General features: G+C 43.1%; 1 protein-coding gene across 1 annotated transcript; it reads right to left on the bottom strand.

The window, feature by feature from the left end:
• Positions 1-2,459: 2,459 nt before the first annotated feature.
• On the bottom strand, positions 2,460-9,487 carry LOC311140335 (G protein-activated inward rectifier potassium channel 4-like; the record flags this gene model as incomplete). The annotated part of the gene is made up of 3 exons (XM_084175355.1): positions 2,460-2,818; positions 8,340-9,219; positions 9,398-9,487. The coding sequence occupies 3 exons, from the start codon at positions 9,485-9,487 to the stop codon at positions 2,460-2,462; spliced, it is 1,329 nt and encodes a 442-aa protein (XP_084031481.1).
• Between the last annotated feature and the right edge of the window lie 8,409 nt (positions 9,488-17,896).

Raw genomic sequence — 17,896 nt, 5'->3', positions numbered from 1 at the left:
TGTTCCCTCCCAAGTTTCCATTTGCTCAGGAAGTGTTGTAGTTCAGGTAAATGTGCAAACCAAAATACCTCTGTGTGATTCTGTGTTAAAACAGCACACAGTAAGTATATATTTTGTATTTGTAAAACGTTAGAGTTCAGAAATCTGCATTTTCAAAACGCAGACCATCAAAAAATCTGTGTTTTAGACCATTTCACCTGATCATAGAGTGATCATGGGTGTGCAACTATAGTTTTTCTTCACAGAAAATACATTACTGCAACACATTCACGATAAAATAGCTTGACATGACAACAGAAGTACAACGCTATTTGGATAGCAGCCACACAAGTAAATGAGTTTACAATGAAAAAGCAAGGACATTATATTTCTAATGTTTATCATAGAAAGAATGTAGCCAGCTACATTTCCTAATGTTTTGTTTGAAGTTAATCTAGCATTTTACCAGAGAAAAGTAGGCTACACCGAGAAAAGTACCAGAGAAAGGTAGGCTACACTGAGAAAAGTACCAGAGAAAGGTAGGCTACACATCAGTCAGATCATGGTCTGCTGATAGAACGCCAGTTCGTGAATTCTCATCCGACTGGAGAAATGCAAGTCAAGCACAACATTTGTCTGATGGCAAGCAGAAATTACAGTAAGAAGCCTTTTAGATTTACAAAACGCATTAAGATATTTCTTATGCGTTTTATCATTATCATAATTTGTTGGCAGAATTCTGCGCTAATGCAACCCCTGAAAACTATTTTGGGGGGATATGAAAGTATAGTTTCTGAGGTTTCCAAATGCATATTTTACGAGGGGGTGTGGTATATGGCCAATATACCACTTCTAAGGGTTGTTCTTATGCATGACGCAACGCGAAGTGCCTGGATACAGCCCTTAGCCGTGGTATATTGGCCATATACCACAAACCCCCGAGGTGCCTTATTGCTATTATAAACTGGTTACCAACGTAATTAGAGCAGTAAAAATTAATGTTTTGTTATACCCGTGATATACGGTCTGATATCCCACGGCTGTCAGCCAATCAGCGTTCAGGGCTCAAACCACCCAGTTTATAATAAACAAATTGGCCGAGCTGTGGTCAATGGTTCAAATGAGAACCCAAGAGGGCTGGGTATGATCCCTTGGGTTCTCGAGAGCTACCTCTGCCCTGGACTACATGACAACAATTTGTATAACTTGTAGTATGCCTGTCACCTTAGCGGTCACATGTATGACTTTGATTGTGTATGATTTGATTTGTGTATAATTTGATTTATGTGCGATTTGATGGTTTTCTGTCGTTTTGAGTTTGATTTCTGTGGCAGTGCAGTATTACTTGTTTACAATGAGAGTGGGTGCAGTTTTAAGGGGCCCCTGCTGCTTCATTATGATAAACACACCTTTCACCATACTTGCCAATGTCACAATTTGCTTGTGTTTGGGGATTTTAGGCCTTGTCCGATGATTAATGACTTACTTATATATGACTGCATAACAAAATTGGACTGATTATTCATTCCCCTCACCTTTTTCTTACTTGATCAGGCTTGGAAGAAGTTGGAGAGACCTGAGAGGACCAGGTTGTGCTTGTCATGACGTTTTACAGCCAGTAGAGGGAAATCTTCACCAAGGTAAGACTCAAAATGGCACACCCTCAGAGTGAATGATCAACCTCTAAAAACAAATATGTGTGTGGTCACCATGGTGTGAATGTAAAATGCAAAAATAAACGAAAAATACTTCAATCATTTCAAATTCCATGATAAGCGCTCAGTTATTTATTTTATTAGGTGGTTGGCAACGCCCACTAATAGCAAACCCTTCCAAAATGCCATGAACAGGATAATTTGTGAAGCCAACAAAATGGTGTAAGAAATCCAAACCATAACTTTAAACAATTCATTAAAAGGCAAAGGCCTTACAACCTTAGTGATTTAAGATTTCAATACAAAGTAAATATTAATTTCACGAAAATGAACACATGTAAGCATAACGTGTGTATCAAAATACTTGAAATGGAAGGGCATTTGGCTAGGCCTCCTTTAATTTATCGTCTTTCACATTCATTCTTACACACATTGCTCTAGTTCAAAGTATTCAATAATTTACATACCATTATTTGAAACTTTTTAAATCATATTCGCCCAGTTATCCAAGTTGTTTTAGATCAGAATATTGGCACTAAATGCTTTAATAAAAAAATAATGAGTCTGCATGAAGACTTACCTTTGGTCCCTCTAATAGCAGCCAAAAACTATAGGATATCATAGTTTATGTTTGACACTTGATGAAGTATGATATCAAAGCCATTTGAGACATTGAGTCACTTGCACAAGTACTTCTTGCCCATCTTCATGATGTTGTGGTTTTGAAATCTTGCCTCTTGTAGCCTCTGTTCTATGTATGAACGTGTTTTAAACCAGTGAGCAGCATCATCGGATGACATGGTCTGTGTTTTCACCAATGCACACTCATTCATGCCCATCATCCATCCTGTTCACATCTCCATTGCTAACATTCTCCCCCTCTCCATCCCCTATCGCCTCCACCCCCACCTCTTCCTCCCCTCTGTCTTCCTCCTTCTCTGGACGTGGTGGGGGCGGCTCCAGGACTGGTGGGGACTGGTGAGGTAGGGGGATGGCCTCTCCCTTCTTGTCCAGCTCGGCCAGCTCTCGGGCAGAGCAGGTGGGGGTCGGGGTAGGGTAGGTGTGGTGGAAGGATTCATAGTCCACCTCGTAGAAGCCCTCCTCTAGGGAGAGCACAGGGGTGAAGCGCTCCCCCCACAGAACCTCTGAGTCTAGGTATGAGCTGCGTGCCTGGCATGTCATTCCTTGAGAGAGAGAGGGGGGCGGGAGACAGACATTAATGACATGAAATAGAGGATAGGAACTTGAAACGACTGTGTGATTGGGTATGATCTAAATGTTTTTTGTAAAAGCCCTTGTCATGGAACTATCTTAAGACCTGGACCCAAGCTGGGTTGTTGTGCTTTGTGGATCTAATTAAGATTCACTATGCTTTGTCTTCCTGACTTTAAATGAGCTGTACTCCTTTCATTGTGCAAACATTTTAGCAGGGTTTCCAGGGTTGTATTAAAACAACTGAGACAAGAGAGTGAGACAAGATCTCATTGGGAAAAGGAAATAGGCTGACGAGTGGTTGTAATACAGAGATGTGCATCTTCTCTTTCAATCACACACGTGTACACACATCAAACGCACAGATGGAGAAACACACACAGATAAACACACACACAGATAAACAAACACACACCTTTCTGAATATTTATAGGTGGATTGCCTATAAATAGCTTGTCAGCATTTTCATCCTCTGCTCAAGTGAACCTTGAAGAGCGACATCAATTACAGTACATATTATCCACAGGAATGAAGAAACAAACCGACAGACCATGCACAGCCAGTGCCAGGAGTATATCAAGGCAGACAGACCAATGTACACACACACACACATACACACACTGATATTAAGAGAAGTAAGGGGTTGCGGGTTGGATGATTCACAACCTTGTACTGTATCAAGTAATTTTTTTCAGCAGCCATTATTGTTAAGAGAATTTCTATCTCTAATTCAACCTAAGCTTGAATCATTACCAGAGGTTGTAAGGCTCTGGTTTTAATCATAAATGATTCAAGTTCCACAACCAGCAAGAATGATCTGTATATTTATTCATGGAGAGCTCTGGCGCCAAAACCCATACCCTCCTGTTTTATACCCCTTGACACACAAAGGCACTTTGCTCCGCCCACCTTTAGGAGGCTTTCTTAAACAGTTTCCACCTTTCTCCTTCATAATATAATAATAATATGCCATTCAGCAGACGCTTTTATCCAAAGCGACTTACAGTCATGCGTGCATAAATATATTTTTTTTGTGTATGGGTGGTCCCGGGGATCGAACCCACTACCTTGGCGTTACAAGCGCCGTGCTCTACCAGCTGAGCTACAGAGGACCACCTTCACCCTGGAATGTTTAGTCCCGCCCCCCTCTGTTAGTGGTTTGACAATTCTAACACAGTTTACACATTTATACTGTATTTGGGGTGAAATCCTTTAGTCATTATTCTTAAAATACAAATTAATCTAACAATTATGTAAATGTATATCACTTAATTTGCATTGCACCTGCATCAAATTTATTAAATTATAATGATATAGCTGTGCTTCTTTGAATATAAACAGCCCGCTGAATGAAGAAAAAATACAACTGGCAATTCAATGGTATCATGTATAGAGTGGGATACCTACATACTGAGCCTGATGATGATGATCATTTTTAATATACAATCAACATACCAATTAGCCTATGTATTTTCATGAAGCATCTAGAAAAACGAAACAAAGCCTTTGAGCACCGTATGAGTTGAAAGTATGAATAAGAATAAGAGATAAACGCAGTTGTCACGCCTACTCCCGCTCTGGCGCTCCGCGTCGCTGGTCTACTAACCAACGGTCCTGGTAACCCACATTACGCACACCTGCTCCCCATCGTTATGCACACCTGGACTTCATCAGTACCTTGATTCCTTCCCCTTTATTTAGCCCTCAGTAGCCTCAGTCTTCAGACAGTATTGGTTTTGTTTTTCATGCCCAGTGCGCGTCTCTTGTTTTGTATGTCTTCATGGTCTTCGTTATTAAACTCACCAACTGCATTTGCTGCCTGACTCTCTACGTTGCAGAAGCTCCCGTTCTCTAAGCACCTGAGATTAACAGCAAACCAGTAAACTCTTTCCTACTTCAGGCAAATCCCACTTCAAGGCCTGATTGGGTTTACTTCCTGAGGGAAAAGAGCAAAACAACCAACTGCTGTCGATAGCTTTTAAAAATTCAAAACCGCATCAGATTTTAGTTTGTCCCCTTGACTAAACCGTCAATATTGACATGGGATACAGAGGAAAAACCAGCCCTTGCTATGCGATGGATCAAAAGTTCTCCCTCTGTTAAACCAAAGTCTATATATTGAGTAGAATATCAAAAACAAATGTGAAGCAATAACACCCACCCAGTCTGCATCCTCATAAACAAAACTCTGTAAACCACCGCATTCTTATTGGCAGACTAAATAGCCTTGGTTTCTCTAATGACTGCTTCGCCTGGTTCACCAACTACTTCTCAGATAGAGTTCAATGTGTCAAATCGGAGGGCCTGTTGTCTGGACCTATGGCAGTCTCTATGGGGGTGCCACAGGGTTCAATTCTCGGGCCGACTATTCTCTGTGTATATCAATGATGTCGCTCTTGCTGCTGGTGACGCTCGGATCCACCTCTATGCGGACGACACCATTTTGTATACATCTGGCCCTTCATTGGACACTGTGTTAACAAACCTCCAAACGAGCTTCAACGCCATACAACACTCCTTCATTAGCCTCCAACTGCTCTTAAAAACTAGTAAAACTAAATGAATGCTCTTCAACCGAACGCTGCTTGCACCCGCCCACCCGACTAGAATCACCACTCTCGGCGGGTCTGACCTAGAGTATGTGGACAACTACAAATACCTAGGTGTCTGGTTAGACTGTAAACTCTCCTTCCAGACTCACATTAAGCATCTCCAATCAAAAGTTAGATCTAGAATCGGCTTCCTATTTCGCAACAAAGCCTCCTTCACTCATGCTGCCAAACATGCCCTCGTAAAACGGACTATCCTACCGATCCTTGACTTGGGCGATGTCATTTACAAAATAGCCTCCAACACTCTACTCAGTAAATTGGATGTAGTCTATCACAGTGCCATCCGTTTTGTCACCAAAGCCCCATATACTACCCACCATTGTGACCTGTACGCTCTTGTTGGCTGGCCCTCACTACATATTCGTCGCCAAACCCACTGACTCCAGGTCATCTATAAATCACTGCTAGGCAAATCCCCGTCTTATCTTAGCTCACTGGTCACCATAGCAACACCCACCCGTAGTCTGCGCTCCAGCAGGTATATCTCACTGGTCATCCCCAAAGCCAACACCTCCTTTGGCCGCCATTCCTTCCAGTTCTCTGCTGCCAATGACTGGAACGAACTGCAAAAATCTCTGAAGCTGGAGACTCTTATCTCCCTCACTAACTTTAAGCGTCAGTTGTCAGAGCAGCTTACCGATCACTGCACCTGTACACAGTCATTCTGAAATTAGCCCACCCAACTACCTCATCCCCATATTGTTATTTATTTTGCTCATTTGCACCCCAGTATCTCTATTTGCACATCATCTTTTGCACATCTATCATTCCAGTGTTAATTACGAAATTGTAACTATTTTTGCACTATGGCCTATTTATTTATTGCCTTACCTCTATAACTTACTACATTCGCACACACTGTATATTTTCTGTTGTATTTTTGACTTTATGTTTTGTTTACCCCATATGTAACTCTGTGTTGTTGTTTTTATCGCACTGCTTTGCTTTATCTTGCTTTATCTTGTTCTCAACTGGCTTACCTGGTTAAATAAAGGTGAAAAAAAAAGAAAGAAAAAAAAGACTGAAGGTAAATCACCTGCAGTGTGTCTTTGAATCAAAGCGACAGTAGTTCAGTTCACTGCCACCACCCACTCCTGGACCGAGAATCATTGCCGGTGGGAGGGATAAGGGAATTGGGTCGTTCCATGAAAAGAGTGCCTTTTGCATCCCTTTGATGTTTTAAGTATAAATTGTGGACCAATATAGAATTTTAAAAGCCTGTTATATTAAATGAAGTGCCCTTTAATATAGACCATATGGAAAATTCAATCAAACCTAATTTTAATATGACTAAAGGCTTGTTGCTAAAGTGCCAAAATCCAGCATTTTGACATGTCTCTCTGTCAACCCTGTGTCACTTCTAGGAAGATTTTAACCCACAATCCCAAAATGTCTCCAAGTTTCACCATCATTGAAAGCCCTAGTTATTTTGTTGCTTTGACAAAGTCAATTCTGAAGATTACTATTTATTTCATATGATTAGTGATTCATTTATGTCTGTCCCTCATTTTAAGGTCAACCCTGTTACGTGAACTGAACTCTCGTTTTAATATGGTGAAACTATTCCTTTTTAAAAGAAACATTGAACATCTAATAGTCAAATCATATAGTAAAAGCAGGTGAGCTGGTTCTACTCTTTTTGGCCATTTTCTGCTGTTTTGTGGTGGAATACTGAGCGGGTCGAACATAAGACGTCAACCCTGTTACCCATATATAGACAGGCTAGAAATGTTTTAACAATTAAACATTTGTTGCATTCAATTGACACTCCCTGTTGCACAGAACAAGGGTATTTATGTCTGATTTAAGAAGAAATCGTAAACCCTGTTACGTTTAACCCTGTTACTTTATTTGGCACTTAATAGGCACTTACTATAGTATTTTTTTAATTTAACCTCTTGAGATGGGGAAACATGTTTTTTATTAAGTTGAACATGTGCTCTTTATGACAGAATTAGGTGAAATCAAATGTTTCTTTTGACCAAGTTACACTTCTCAAAAGGCACCAAATTGGTGGAACGACCCAATTCAATCACCATTCCGATCTGAATTCCCTCAACATCTTCTGCTCGTTTAATTTCCCAGAGGCTGTGCTATTGACAGGTCTGGGATTCTCCCACAAACACACAGACGGGCTTCCCTGGAGTCCCTCCCGCTTCTCACCAGGAGCCAGACTACACCAATAGAGGTTATTAGCATACAGGACAATGCTGTGGCCATTTAGGACAGTGTAATTGCAGTCCTTGTCAAGTGCATTCACAGCCGACGTTAATTGGTGTCTCCCAAGTGGCGCAGTGGTCTAAGGCACTGCATCGCAGTTCTAGCTGTGCCACTAGAGATCCTGGTTTGAATCCAGGCTCTGTCGTAGGGCGGCTCACAATTGGCCCAGTGTCGTCCAGGGTAGGGGAGGGAATGGCCGGCAGGGATGTAGCTCAGTTGGTAGAGCATGGCGTTTGCAACGCCAGGGTTGTGGGTTCGATTCCCACGGGGGGCCAGTATGAAAAAAATAAAAATAATGTATGCACTCACTAACTGTAAGTCGCTCTGGATAAGAGCGTCTGCTAAATGACTAAAATGTAAATGTAGGTCTTGAGTGATTCCTGTCGACTGCCTCCTCTTTATCCCACCAAGTGAATGAATGCTTATAAACAGGGTCACACACACCTGCATTATATTCTCATATTATAAGTTAAAGTACCTGTAATTATAGTGTTATTAATGTTATTTTAATAATCATTTTCTACATCATTATGATTATAATACAAATTTCTACAGGTAGAAGCTCGTAGGCACAGATCTAGGATCAGCTTACCCTCCCCTAGTCCAAATCTTCATCATTAAGCAGGAAATGCAAATCTGACCTTAAATTAGAAGAACCCACCTGTGGCTTCCACCATGCCCTCCAGGATGACTACTACCTCAAACTCCTCCCTCTCCAGCTGTTCCTGTGAGATCTCCCAGAAAGGACTGCCCTCGTTGAACTCGTGACAGATGATGAGGGGCGACACCAGGAAGAGCCTGTCATCCCCCGTATCGAAGCCCACATTAATATCCGTCTGGTTGAGCGGGATAAACTCCCCTTCCTTGGTCTGCTTGGAGCGGATCAGCTTGACCCGGATGGAGGCCTCCACAATGTGTGAGTTCCTCAGGTCTCCGACCCTGAACATCAGACACAGCTTGCTGTCCCTCACAGAGATCACCGCCTTGTGGGAGAACATGAGCGTCTCGGCTCGCTTCTTGGGCTGGGAGATCTTGACAAACATGCATCCCACCATGAAGGCATTGACGATGGAGCCCAGGATGGCCTGGACTAACAGCAGAAGAATCCCCTCTGGGCATTTATCAGTGATGACCCGATAGCCGTAGCCGATGGTGGTCTCCGTCTCGATGGAGAAGAGGAAGGCAGAGACGAAGCCGTTGAGGTTGTTGACGCAGGGGATCCAGTCTCCATCGTCAGTGTGGTCCAGGTCTCCGCGGATGTAGGCGATGAGCCACCAGATGAGACCGAAGAACACCCAGGTGGTTGTGTAGACCAGGGTGAACACCAGCAGGTTAAAGCGCCACTTCAGGTCCACCAGGGTAGTGAAGATGTCTGTCATGTAGCGGTATTTCTCGCGCACGTTGCCGTGATGCACGTTGCACTTGCCGTCCTTCTCCACGTATCGCTGCCGCCGTTTCCTCAGGGTGCCACCTGAACGGTTGGAACCTTTACCGCCCCCACCTTGCCTGCCGCCCACCACCATGGTCCGGTCTGTGGGCACCTGGGTGTTGTTCATGTGAAAGAAAGAAAGAAAGAAAGAAAGAAAGAAAGAAAGAAAGAAAGAAAGAAAGAAAGAAAGAAAGAAAGAAATAGGTTAAATAAGATGGAGAGAAATGACTGTGTGATTTAACAAAATAAGTTATTGCTAAATTGATCACTTCCATCAAAACTTCTGTCACCTTGTTTTTGGGGGTATCCCATCTTGGTTTTGACAGCTTTTGGTCCTGTTTCTCCACATCCTGTCCAAAACGCCCTTTGAAGCAATTCATGGCCTCGAAGCTTTGGGCCACAGTCGCTGTTTCTGGCCCCAAACAGTACGCTTTCTAGCTGGAAAACATAAAAGCATATTTACATGAAAGATTATTCAAAGTCCACTATGTAGCGGACTAGCGACAAACCTGTGACATTTCATGTCAAACTGAAATTAGGTGTGGTGGTTTTTTAGTAACACCAGAAATCCATCATAAAATATAAAAGAGCCTACGTAAGCTTTTATGAACAGCTCTCCATATCAACTCCTTATTACTGTTCACCTCTGTTGGCCTGGGCAGGCGAGGTTCAGAGAAATTGTTAATTTCTGCCATTGATCAGCAACAAATTATGCTCAGAACCACTTCACAGTTTTAAATCCCACCTTCCCACATACAGTGCCTTGCAAAAGTATTCATCCCCCTTGGCGTTTTTCCTATTTTGTTGCATTACAACCTGGAATTAAAATTGATTTTTATTTGGATTTCATGTAATAGACAAAATAGTCCAAATTGGTGAAGTGAAAAAATAATAATAACTTGTTTAAAAAAATTCAAATAAATAAATAACGGAAAAGTGGTGCGTGCACATGTATTCACCCCCTTTGCTATGAAGCCCCTAAATAAGATCTGGTGCAACCAATTACCTTCAGAAGTCACATAATTAGTTAAATAAAGTCCACCTGTGTGCAATCTAAGTGTCACATGATCTGTCACATGATCTCAGTATATATACACCTGTTCTGAAAGTCCCCAGAGTCTGCAACACCACTAAGCAAGGGGCACCACCAAGCAAGCGGCACCATGAAGACCAAGGAGCTCTCCAAACAGGTCAGGGACAAAGTTGGGGAGAAGTACAGATCAGGGTTGGGTTATACAAAAATATCCTAAACTTTGAACATCCCACGGAGCACCATTAAATCCACCATTAAATTGGCACCACAACAAACCTGCCAAGAGAGGGCCGCCCACCAAAACTCACAGACCAGGCAAGGGGGGCATTAATCAGAGAGGCAACAAAGAGACCAAAGATAACCCTGAAGGAGCTGCAAAGCTCCACAGCGGAGATTGGAGTATCTGTCCATAGGACCACTTTAAGCCGTACACTCCACAGAGCTGGGCTTTACGGAAGAGTGGCCAGAAAAAAGCAATTTCTTAAAGAAAAAAATATGCAAACACGTTTGGTGTTTGTCAAAAGGCATGTGGGAGACTCCCCAAACATATGGAAGAAGGTACTCTGGTCAGATGAGACTCAAATTGAGCTTTTGGCCATCAAGGAAAACGCTATGTCTGGCGCAAACCCAACACCTCTCATCACCCCGAGAACACCATCCCATTATACCATGTTTTTCATCGGCAGGGACTGGGAATGATGGATGGCGCTAAATACAGGGAAATTAATAATAATAAAATATAATATGCCATTTAGCAGACGCTTTTATCCAAAGCGACTTACAGTCATGCGTGCATAAATTTTTTTTTGTGTATGGGTGGTCCCGGGGATCGAACCCACTACCTTGGCGTTATAAGCGCCGTGCTCTACCAGCTGAGCTACAGAGGACCACAAATTCTTGAGGGAAACCTGTTTCACCTCAATCCATTTGAGAATATATGGTATGACTTAAAGATTGCTGTACACCAGCGAAACCCATCCAACTTGAAGGAGCTGGAGCAGTTTTGCCTTGAAGAATGGGCAAAATTCCCAGTGGCTAGATGTGCCAAGCTTATAGATACATACCCCAAGAGACTTGCAGCTGTAATTGCTGCAAAAGGTGGCTCTACAAAGTATTGACTTTGGGGGGGGGTGAATAGTTATGCACGCTCAAGTTCTGTTTTTTTTGTCTTATTTCTTGTTTGTTTCACCCCAAAAAATATTTTGCATCTTCAAAGTGGTAGGCATGTTGTGTAAATCAAATTATACAACCCCCCCAAAATCCATTTTAATTCCAGGTTGTAAGGCAACAAAATAGGAAAAATGCCAAGGGGGGTGAATACTTTTGCAAGCCACTGTACACACTGGGGCACAAACACTGGGACACACACAGACACACGCACATACATATACACACCATGACCCTCTCTTTTTCATAGCTAACTACAGTGGGGGAAAAAAGTATTTAGTCAGCCACCAATTGTGCAAGTTCTCCCACTTAAAAAGATGAGAGAGGCCTGTAATTTTCATCATAGGTACACGTCAACTATGACAGACAAAATGAGGAAACAAAATCCAGAAAATCACATTGTAGGATTTTTAATGAATTTATTTGCAAATTATGGTGGAAAATAGGTATTTGGTCAATAACAAAAGTTTCTCAATACTTTGTTATATACCCTTTGTTGGCAATGACACAGGTCAAACGTTTTCTGTAAGTCTTCACAAGGTTTTCACACACTGTTGCTGGTATTTTGGCCCATTCCTCCATGCAGATCTCCTCTAGAGCAGTGATGTTTTGGGGCTGTCGCTGGGCAACACGGACTTTCAACTCCCTCCAAAGATTTTCTATGGGGTTGAGATCTGGAGACTGGCTAGGCCACTCCAGGACCTTGAAATGCTTCTTACGAAGCCACTCCTTCATTGCCCGGGCGGTGTGTTTGGGATCATTGTCATGCTGAAAGACCCAGCCACGTTTCATCTTCAATGCCCTTGCTGATGGAAGGAGGTTTTCACTCAAAATCTCACGATACATGGCCCCATTCATTCTTTCCTTTACACGGATCAGTCGTCCTGGTCCCTTTGCAGAAAAACAGCCCCAAAGCATGATGTTTCCACCCCCATGCTTCACAGTAGGTATGGTGTTCTTCGGATGCAACTCAGCATTCTTTGTCCTCCAAACACGACGAGTTGAGTTTTAACCAAAAAGTTCTATTTTGGTTTCATCTGACCATATGACATTCTCCCAATCCTCTTCTGGATCATCCAAATGCACTCTAGCAAACTTCAGACGGGACTGGACATGTACTGGCTTAAGCAGGGGTACACGTCTGGCACTGCAGGATTTGAGTCCCTGGCGGCGTAGTGTGTTACTGATGGTAGGCTTTGTTACTTTGGTCCCAGCTCTCTGCAGGTCATTCACTAGGTCCCCCCGTGTGGTTCTGGGATTTTTGCTCACCGTTCTTGTGATCATTTTGACCCCACGGGGTGAGATCTTGCGTGGAGCCCCAGATCGAGGGAGATTATCAGTGGTCTTGTATGTCTTCCATTTCCTAATAATTGCTCCCACAGTTGATTTCTTCAAACCAAGCTGCTTACCTATTGCAGATTCAGTCTTCCCAGCCTGGTGCAGGTCTACAATTTTGTTTCTGGTGTCCTTTGACAGCTCTTTGGTCTTGGCCATAGTGGAGTTTGGAGTGTGACTGTTTGAGGTTGTGGACAGGTGTCTTTTATACTGATAACAAGTTCAAACAGGTGCCATTAATACAGGTAACGAGTGGAGGACAGAGGAGCCTCTTAAAGAAGAAGTTACAGGTCTGTGAGAGACAGAAATCTTGCTTGTTTGTAGGTGACCAAATACTTATTTTCCACCATAATTTGCAAATAAATTCATAAAAAATCCTACAATGTGATTTTCTGGATTTTTTTTCCTCAATTTGTCTGTCATAGTTGACGTGTACCTATGATGAAAATTACAGGCCTCTCTCATCTTTTTTAGTGGGAGAACTTGCACAATTGGTGGCTGACTAAATACTTTTTCCCCCCACTGTATGTGACTCCTGGCTCAGTGTAGAAAGGATAAAGTTAAACACTTTTAATTGAATCTGCCTCATTAGGTCTTTTGTCATCCTCCCAAATCGCTCCAGTCCATCCAGATCTACCCACCACCACGGTGTGTGACTTGCAAGATTCTAAAGATGAGAACGACTGAACTTCAGATGGGTTGTAGCCTACTGGAGATGTAGATGTATATGTAGATGGGTTGTAGCCTACTGGAGATGTATATGTAGATGGGTTGTAGCCTACTGGAGATGTATATGTATATGTAGATGGGTTGTAGCCTACTGGAGATGTATATGTAGATGGGTTGTAGCCTACTGGAGATGTAGATGGTTTGTAGCCTACTGGAGATGTATATGTAGATGGGTTGTAGCCTACTGGAGATGTAGATGGTTTGTAGCCTACTGGAGATGTAGATGGGTTGTAGCCTACTGGAGATGTAGATGGTTTGTAGCCTACTGGAGATGTAGATGGCATGATCAGCAACATGAGACAAAGCTCAGTTAGTTGCACTGTGACTTGCAACGTCTGCCACCAACAAAACAAAACAAAACAACTCCGCTTCCTCATTAGTCTTTATTTACATTTTAGTCATTTAGCAGACGCGCTTATCCAGAGCGACTTACAGTTAAGTGAGTCCCACAACCCTGGCGTTGCAAACGCCATGCTCTACCAACTGAGCTACACGGGACATAGATTCCAGAGCTAATTACTGGTAACTAAAGGCAGTATAACAGATGTGATGTGAGAGGGAGCTTCAGGGTTACTAAGATAGACCAAGAATACTGCTCCATGGCCATGTGTTCCTTTGTATTGATAGGAGTTGCTGTTGTGAGCTGCTGGGATCAAAGCACCTAGTTCCAGTCTCCCGTGGTCAGTGTGGGGGAAGGGGAGGGGACAGGGCAGAAAGCCACACTCTCCCTCCCTCAGCAACACTCTCACAATCTCACTCACCTCATGTCAGCTCATTGCACTTCTGTTGTTATAAAGGTCTACAAGCAGCGCTTAAGATAAACTAATGACAAGAGTGAGTGTGTGTCCAAGTGTGTCCGAGTGTGCGCGCGTGTGCGTTTGTGTGTGTATGTGTACGTGTGTGCATGTGTGTACCAGTGGAGGCTCCTCAGAGGAGGAAGGGGAGGACCATCTTACTCAGTGAATTTCAGAAAAATAAAAAATAATGAAACATTCAAAAATATATCCTTTTAGACAAAACTATACTAAATATATTCACGTCACCAAATACCTGATTTAAACACACTGTTTTGCAATGCGGCACACCCTCCATACGAAGACTTCGACCACATTTTCTGATCAAGCATAAATTGGCTTTTAAGGGCACAATTACACGGAAAGTTCAGCTAACAAGGACAACTACAAGGAGCTTGCAGAGGTAATTGCACGTTACGATGCTTTACTTGCTGATCATATGGACGTTTCTACTGTCTTCTCAGGGATGTCGAAATCAATTCAGAATGACTTGATCGCTTCCATCGCATCATCCATTAAAAGTGAGATTAAAAAGAGAGGTTGACAGCGCATGTTTTTCGTGCGCGCTCATGTAGGCTTTCCACTTTCCTCCAGTATTTAGGCTATTTATCAAAGGTGATAACACATAATACAGCCTATGTGTGCTGTCCATCTGGTCAGGGTAAACTAATTGGTAATGTTATGTATTTATAGCCCATTTGTGTGTCAGTAGAAAATGTGAATGCGATCAAATTAGGTTTATATTCAAACTTGGGCTGGCTATGCTGCCTATACCTTTTCAATCCAAAAGAATTAACTGGAATTAATCAATCAACATAATAGTGATGACAGACTGTGAGTCCATTTTTTATGTGGCCTACAGTTGCATAGGCCTAGATGATGCAAACTGCATAAAGCAAGCTCAGCCCTGTGAGTTCTATTGTCTATCAGTTGTTGTGTCTGGGTAGAGGAAATCCCCCTCCTAATCTAGTCTAAATATAATTCATATGAACAAGTATAAGGTTGCTGCAGTTTGACAGGGTTTTCATCCCCCCCAGGGCCAGGTTTTTTTTTCAAGAGTTTTTTAAAACCATATGACCTGATTAGAAAAACTGGTCCCATCATGCCCATATAAACCTTTTTACAACTGATGAATCATTGTCATACCCTTTAGGGTCCAGAGTATTCCTGGTTAGGTTACCAGAAAAGGAAGAACTCCAGGCCCCAGGGAGAAAACATTGCCCTAAGGCTTTATTCAGGAATGTTTCTTGGGCTACTTTGATGTGTCAAGTGGGCGAGATGCGCAGTCTGTGTTTGACTTTGTGAATTCTGAGATGTCTGAGTTTAACGTCATGGAGAAACTTGTTGCCCAAACCAATGAAGGCGCTGCTGTAATGGAATGTATCTGCTATTTGTATTTACAGCTAAGTCCCCTCCTGTTCCCTGATTTAAGAGGTGATGACCACTCCACTCTACTACCATTGTCAACTCTCACCTGACACATCTCATGTGCCTGCTCATCCACTGGTACATTGAATGTTTCCCCTCCAAGCACTGTGAGTACCACTATTAATTTTCTCTCATTACTGTATGTAGAGTCAATCACATACACAAGCACAATCACATTATTACACATCGATGATTTTACTCCTTGCTTGGACTAACTCATTCTTAGCTCTTTTGTCTAACTGTGTAGTGTATTGTGTTATTGTTTTTTGTCTTCCCAGTCAAATCCTGTCCTGCCTTCAGTGGAAGAGTTGAGCTCTTCTCCAACACCATTCATCCATGATGAGCCTGTCCTGCACTGAAGCCTATGAACACCTCAACCCCTGTCCGGCACTGAAGTCAAATCTCTGAACAACTCATGCCTCATACCCTCCTTCAATCACTGCTGTGATCCCTTTCCAACACTGTGTAAGTAGCCCTCTCATTTCCATCCTTCTAGATTTCTCTCTCTCAGCTCAGCAGTGTCATACCTTAAAACATTTTTACAGGGCACAGAGCTTCTGGAACAAAACACCCCAAAACTTTAAATGAATATATCTTAATTATAGAGTAGGGTGGCAAAGTAATGGTTGAGGGGCACATTGAAGGTGAAACGCTCAAGTCATCTTTCTTTTGAGCCACACTGCCCCCCATTCTATAAACTGCCGCCCACCATTTATAATGAGCAAATAATTAATCATTACCAACTCTCAGCACATTTCTCTAATGACCCCTATTTGACAGCAGAGATTCATTAAGTCCCTGAGTGTAGATGTTGAGATGAAAACATTCTCTGCCACACACACACATACACACACACACACACTCCCGATTAAACGTATTTGAAGTTATACGCTTAAAACGATCAGCCTTCATTCCCCATGCACTGTCCAGTGGTAGAACACTGGCAATAGGTGTGGTTGTGATGAGGAGTTGCCTGTTAGTCAGCAGCAAATGTGTGAAAGCTGAAAGCCATGTTAATGATGCAGGTCTCTGTGGGGTACGTGGCGGGAAGACAGGAGGACAGGAGGACAGGCAGAGACAGACGGAACACACTGGGAGGCCACAAATCAGCCACTGATCCATCTAGAGGTGCGCTCGCCTGACGGGAGAGGATTAAAGAGACAGGGGGACAACCTGCTGCCTACAGGTATGACTGGGAGGAGAGACGTTAGCCAAGGACTGGCAGGGGAGAGTGGGAGAGAGAGCGAGGGAATGAGGGAGAGGGAGAAGAAAAGAAACAGGGAGAGGGAAGTAGAGAAAGAGAGATAGGAAAGGGAAAGGAGAGAGGTAGAAAAACAAATGGGAGGGAAAATGAGAGGGAAAGAGAGAGGGACAGAGAGAAACGAGTAGTGTTGGACGGAGCAAACGGCAAGGGTGACCGAGTAGATTGGCGAGCAGATAGGTCGAGTAGAGGGTTTCAGGAAGGGCGATAACGAGAGAGAATAGTTTAATAGGGACAGAAAGAGAGGGATGGAGAGAAGGGGTTAATGGCTAGAAAGGAAATTACAGGTGTGGTTGGAAAGGTCAGAGAGGAGAGGCTAGAGGGAAGATGGTGACTGGTTGTAGAGGCTGGAACAGCCAGGTGTGAGGTGAATCGGTGAGTGTTAGGTCTAGTGTTGACACCAGTACCACTACTGCCAGTAGCAGTAGCAGTGGCCATGTCTGTGTGTGCTTTCTCAGGCTTCTCTCCAAGTTTGCCTTCTGACCACAGTAGCTTCCCCAGAGGCTGTCAACCAACATGGCTTCATCCTAATGACAGGACTGACCCCAGTGCAAAGCAGCCAGTCAGCATCTGCTTCCCTAGCACAGCTCCACTTGCACAGCGTGTCACAGCGCTAATGCCACCCAAAATAAAGAATAGTCCTGTCAGGGATAAGGGATGGAGGCCAGCCTGCTGGGATGAAATGTCATGTCACCAGTATGAAGAAAAGATGATGTCTCATTCTCTGTGTCGCCTTTGTGAGAATCTTGTCGAAAGCACCAGTGATTCTCTACTTTTTTCTTATTTTCTCACTCCATTTATCACTCTCCGCTGCTCCTCAGTCTCTTTCACTCATCTCTTTTCTCATTTCATCTGGGTTCTCATTTTGGCTCAGGATGATGAGGGTATAATGGCTTCATTGAAGAGTAATGCTTTATAATGAAATGACCCGTCCAGTACAAACTGAGAGCCACAGACAGACAGACAGACTTGTCCAGGACAGGGAGAGGATGCTTGAGCTCACTCCCCTCAGCCAATAAATTCCATAGCCAAAGAGAACAGC

This window comes from Coregonus lavaretus (assembly GCF_964263955.1).
Source record: "Coregonus lavaretus genome assembly, chromosome: 13".
Classification (NCBI taxonomy): domain Eukaryota; kingdom Metazoa; phylum Chordata; class Actinopteri; order Salmoniformes; family Salmonidae; genus Coregonus; species Coregonus lavaretus.
This window is presented reverse-complemented; position numbering and strand designations above follow the sequence as displayed.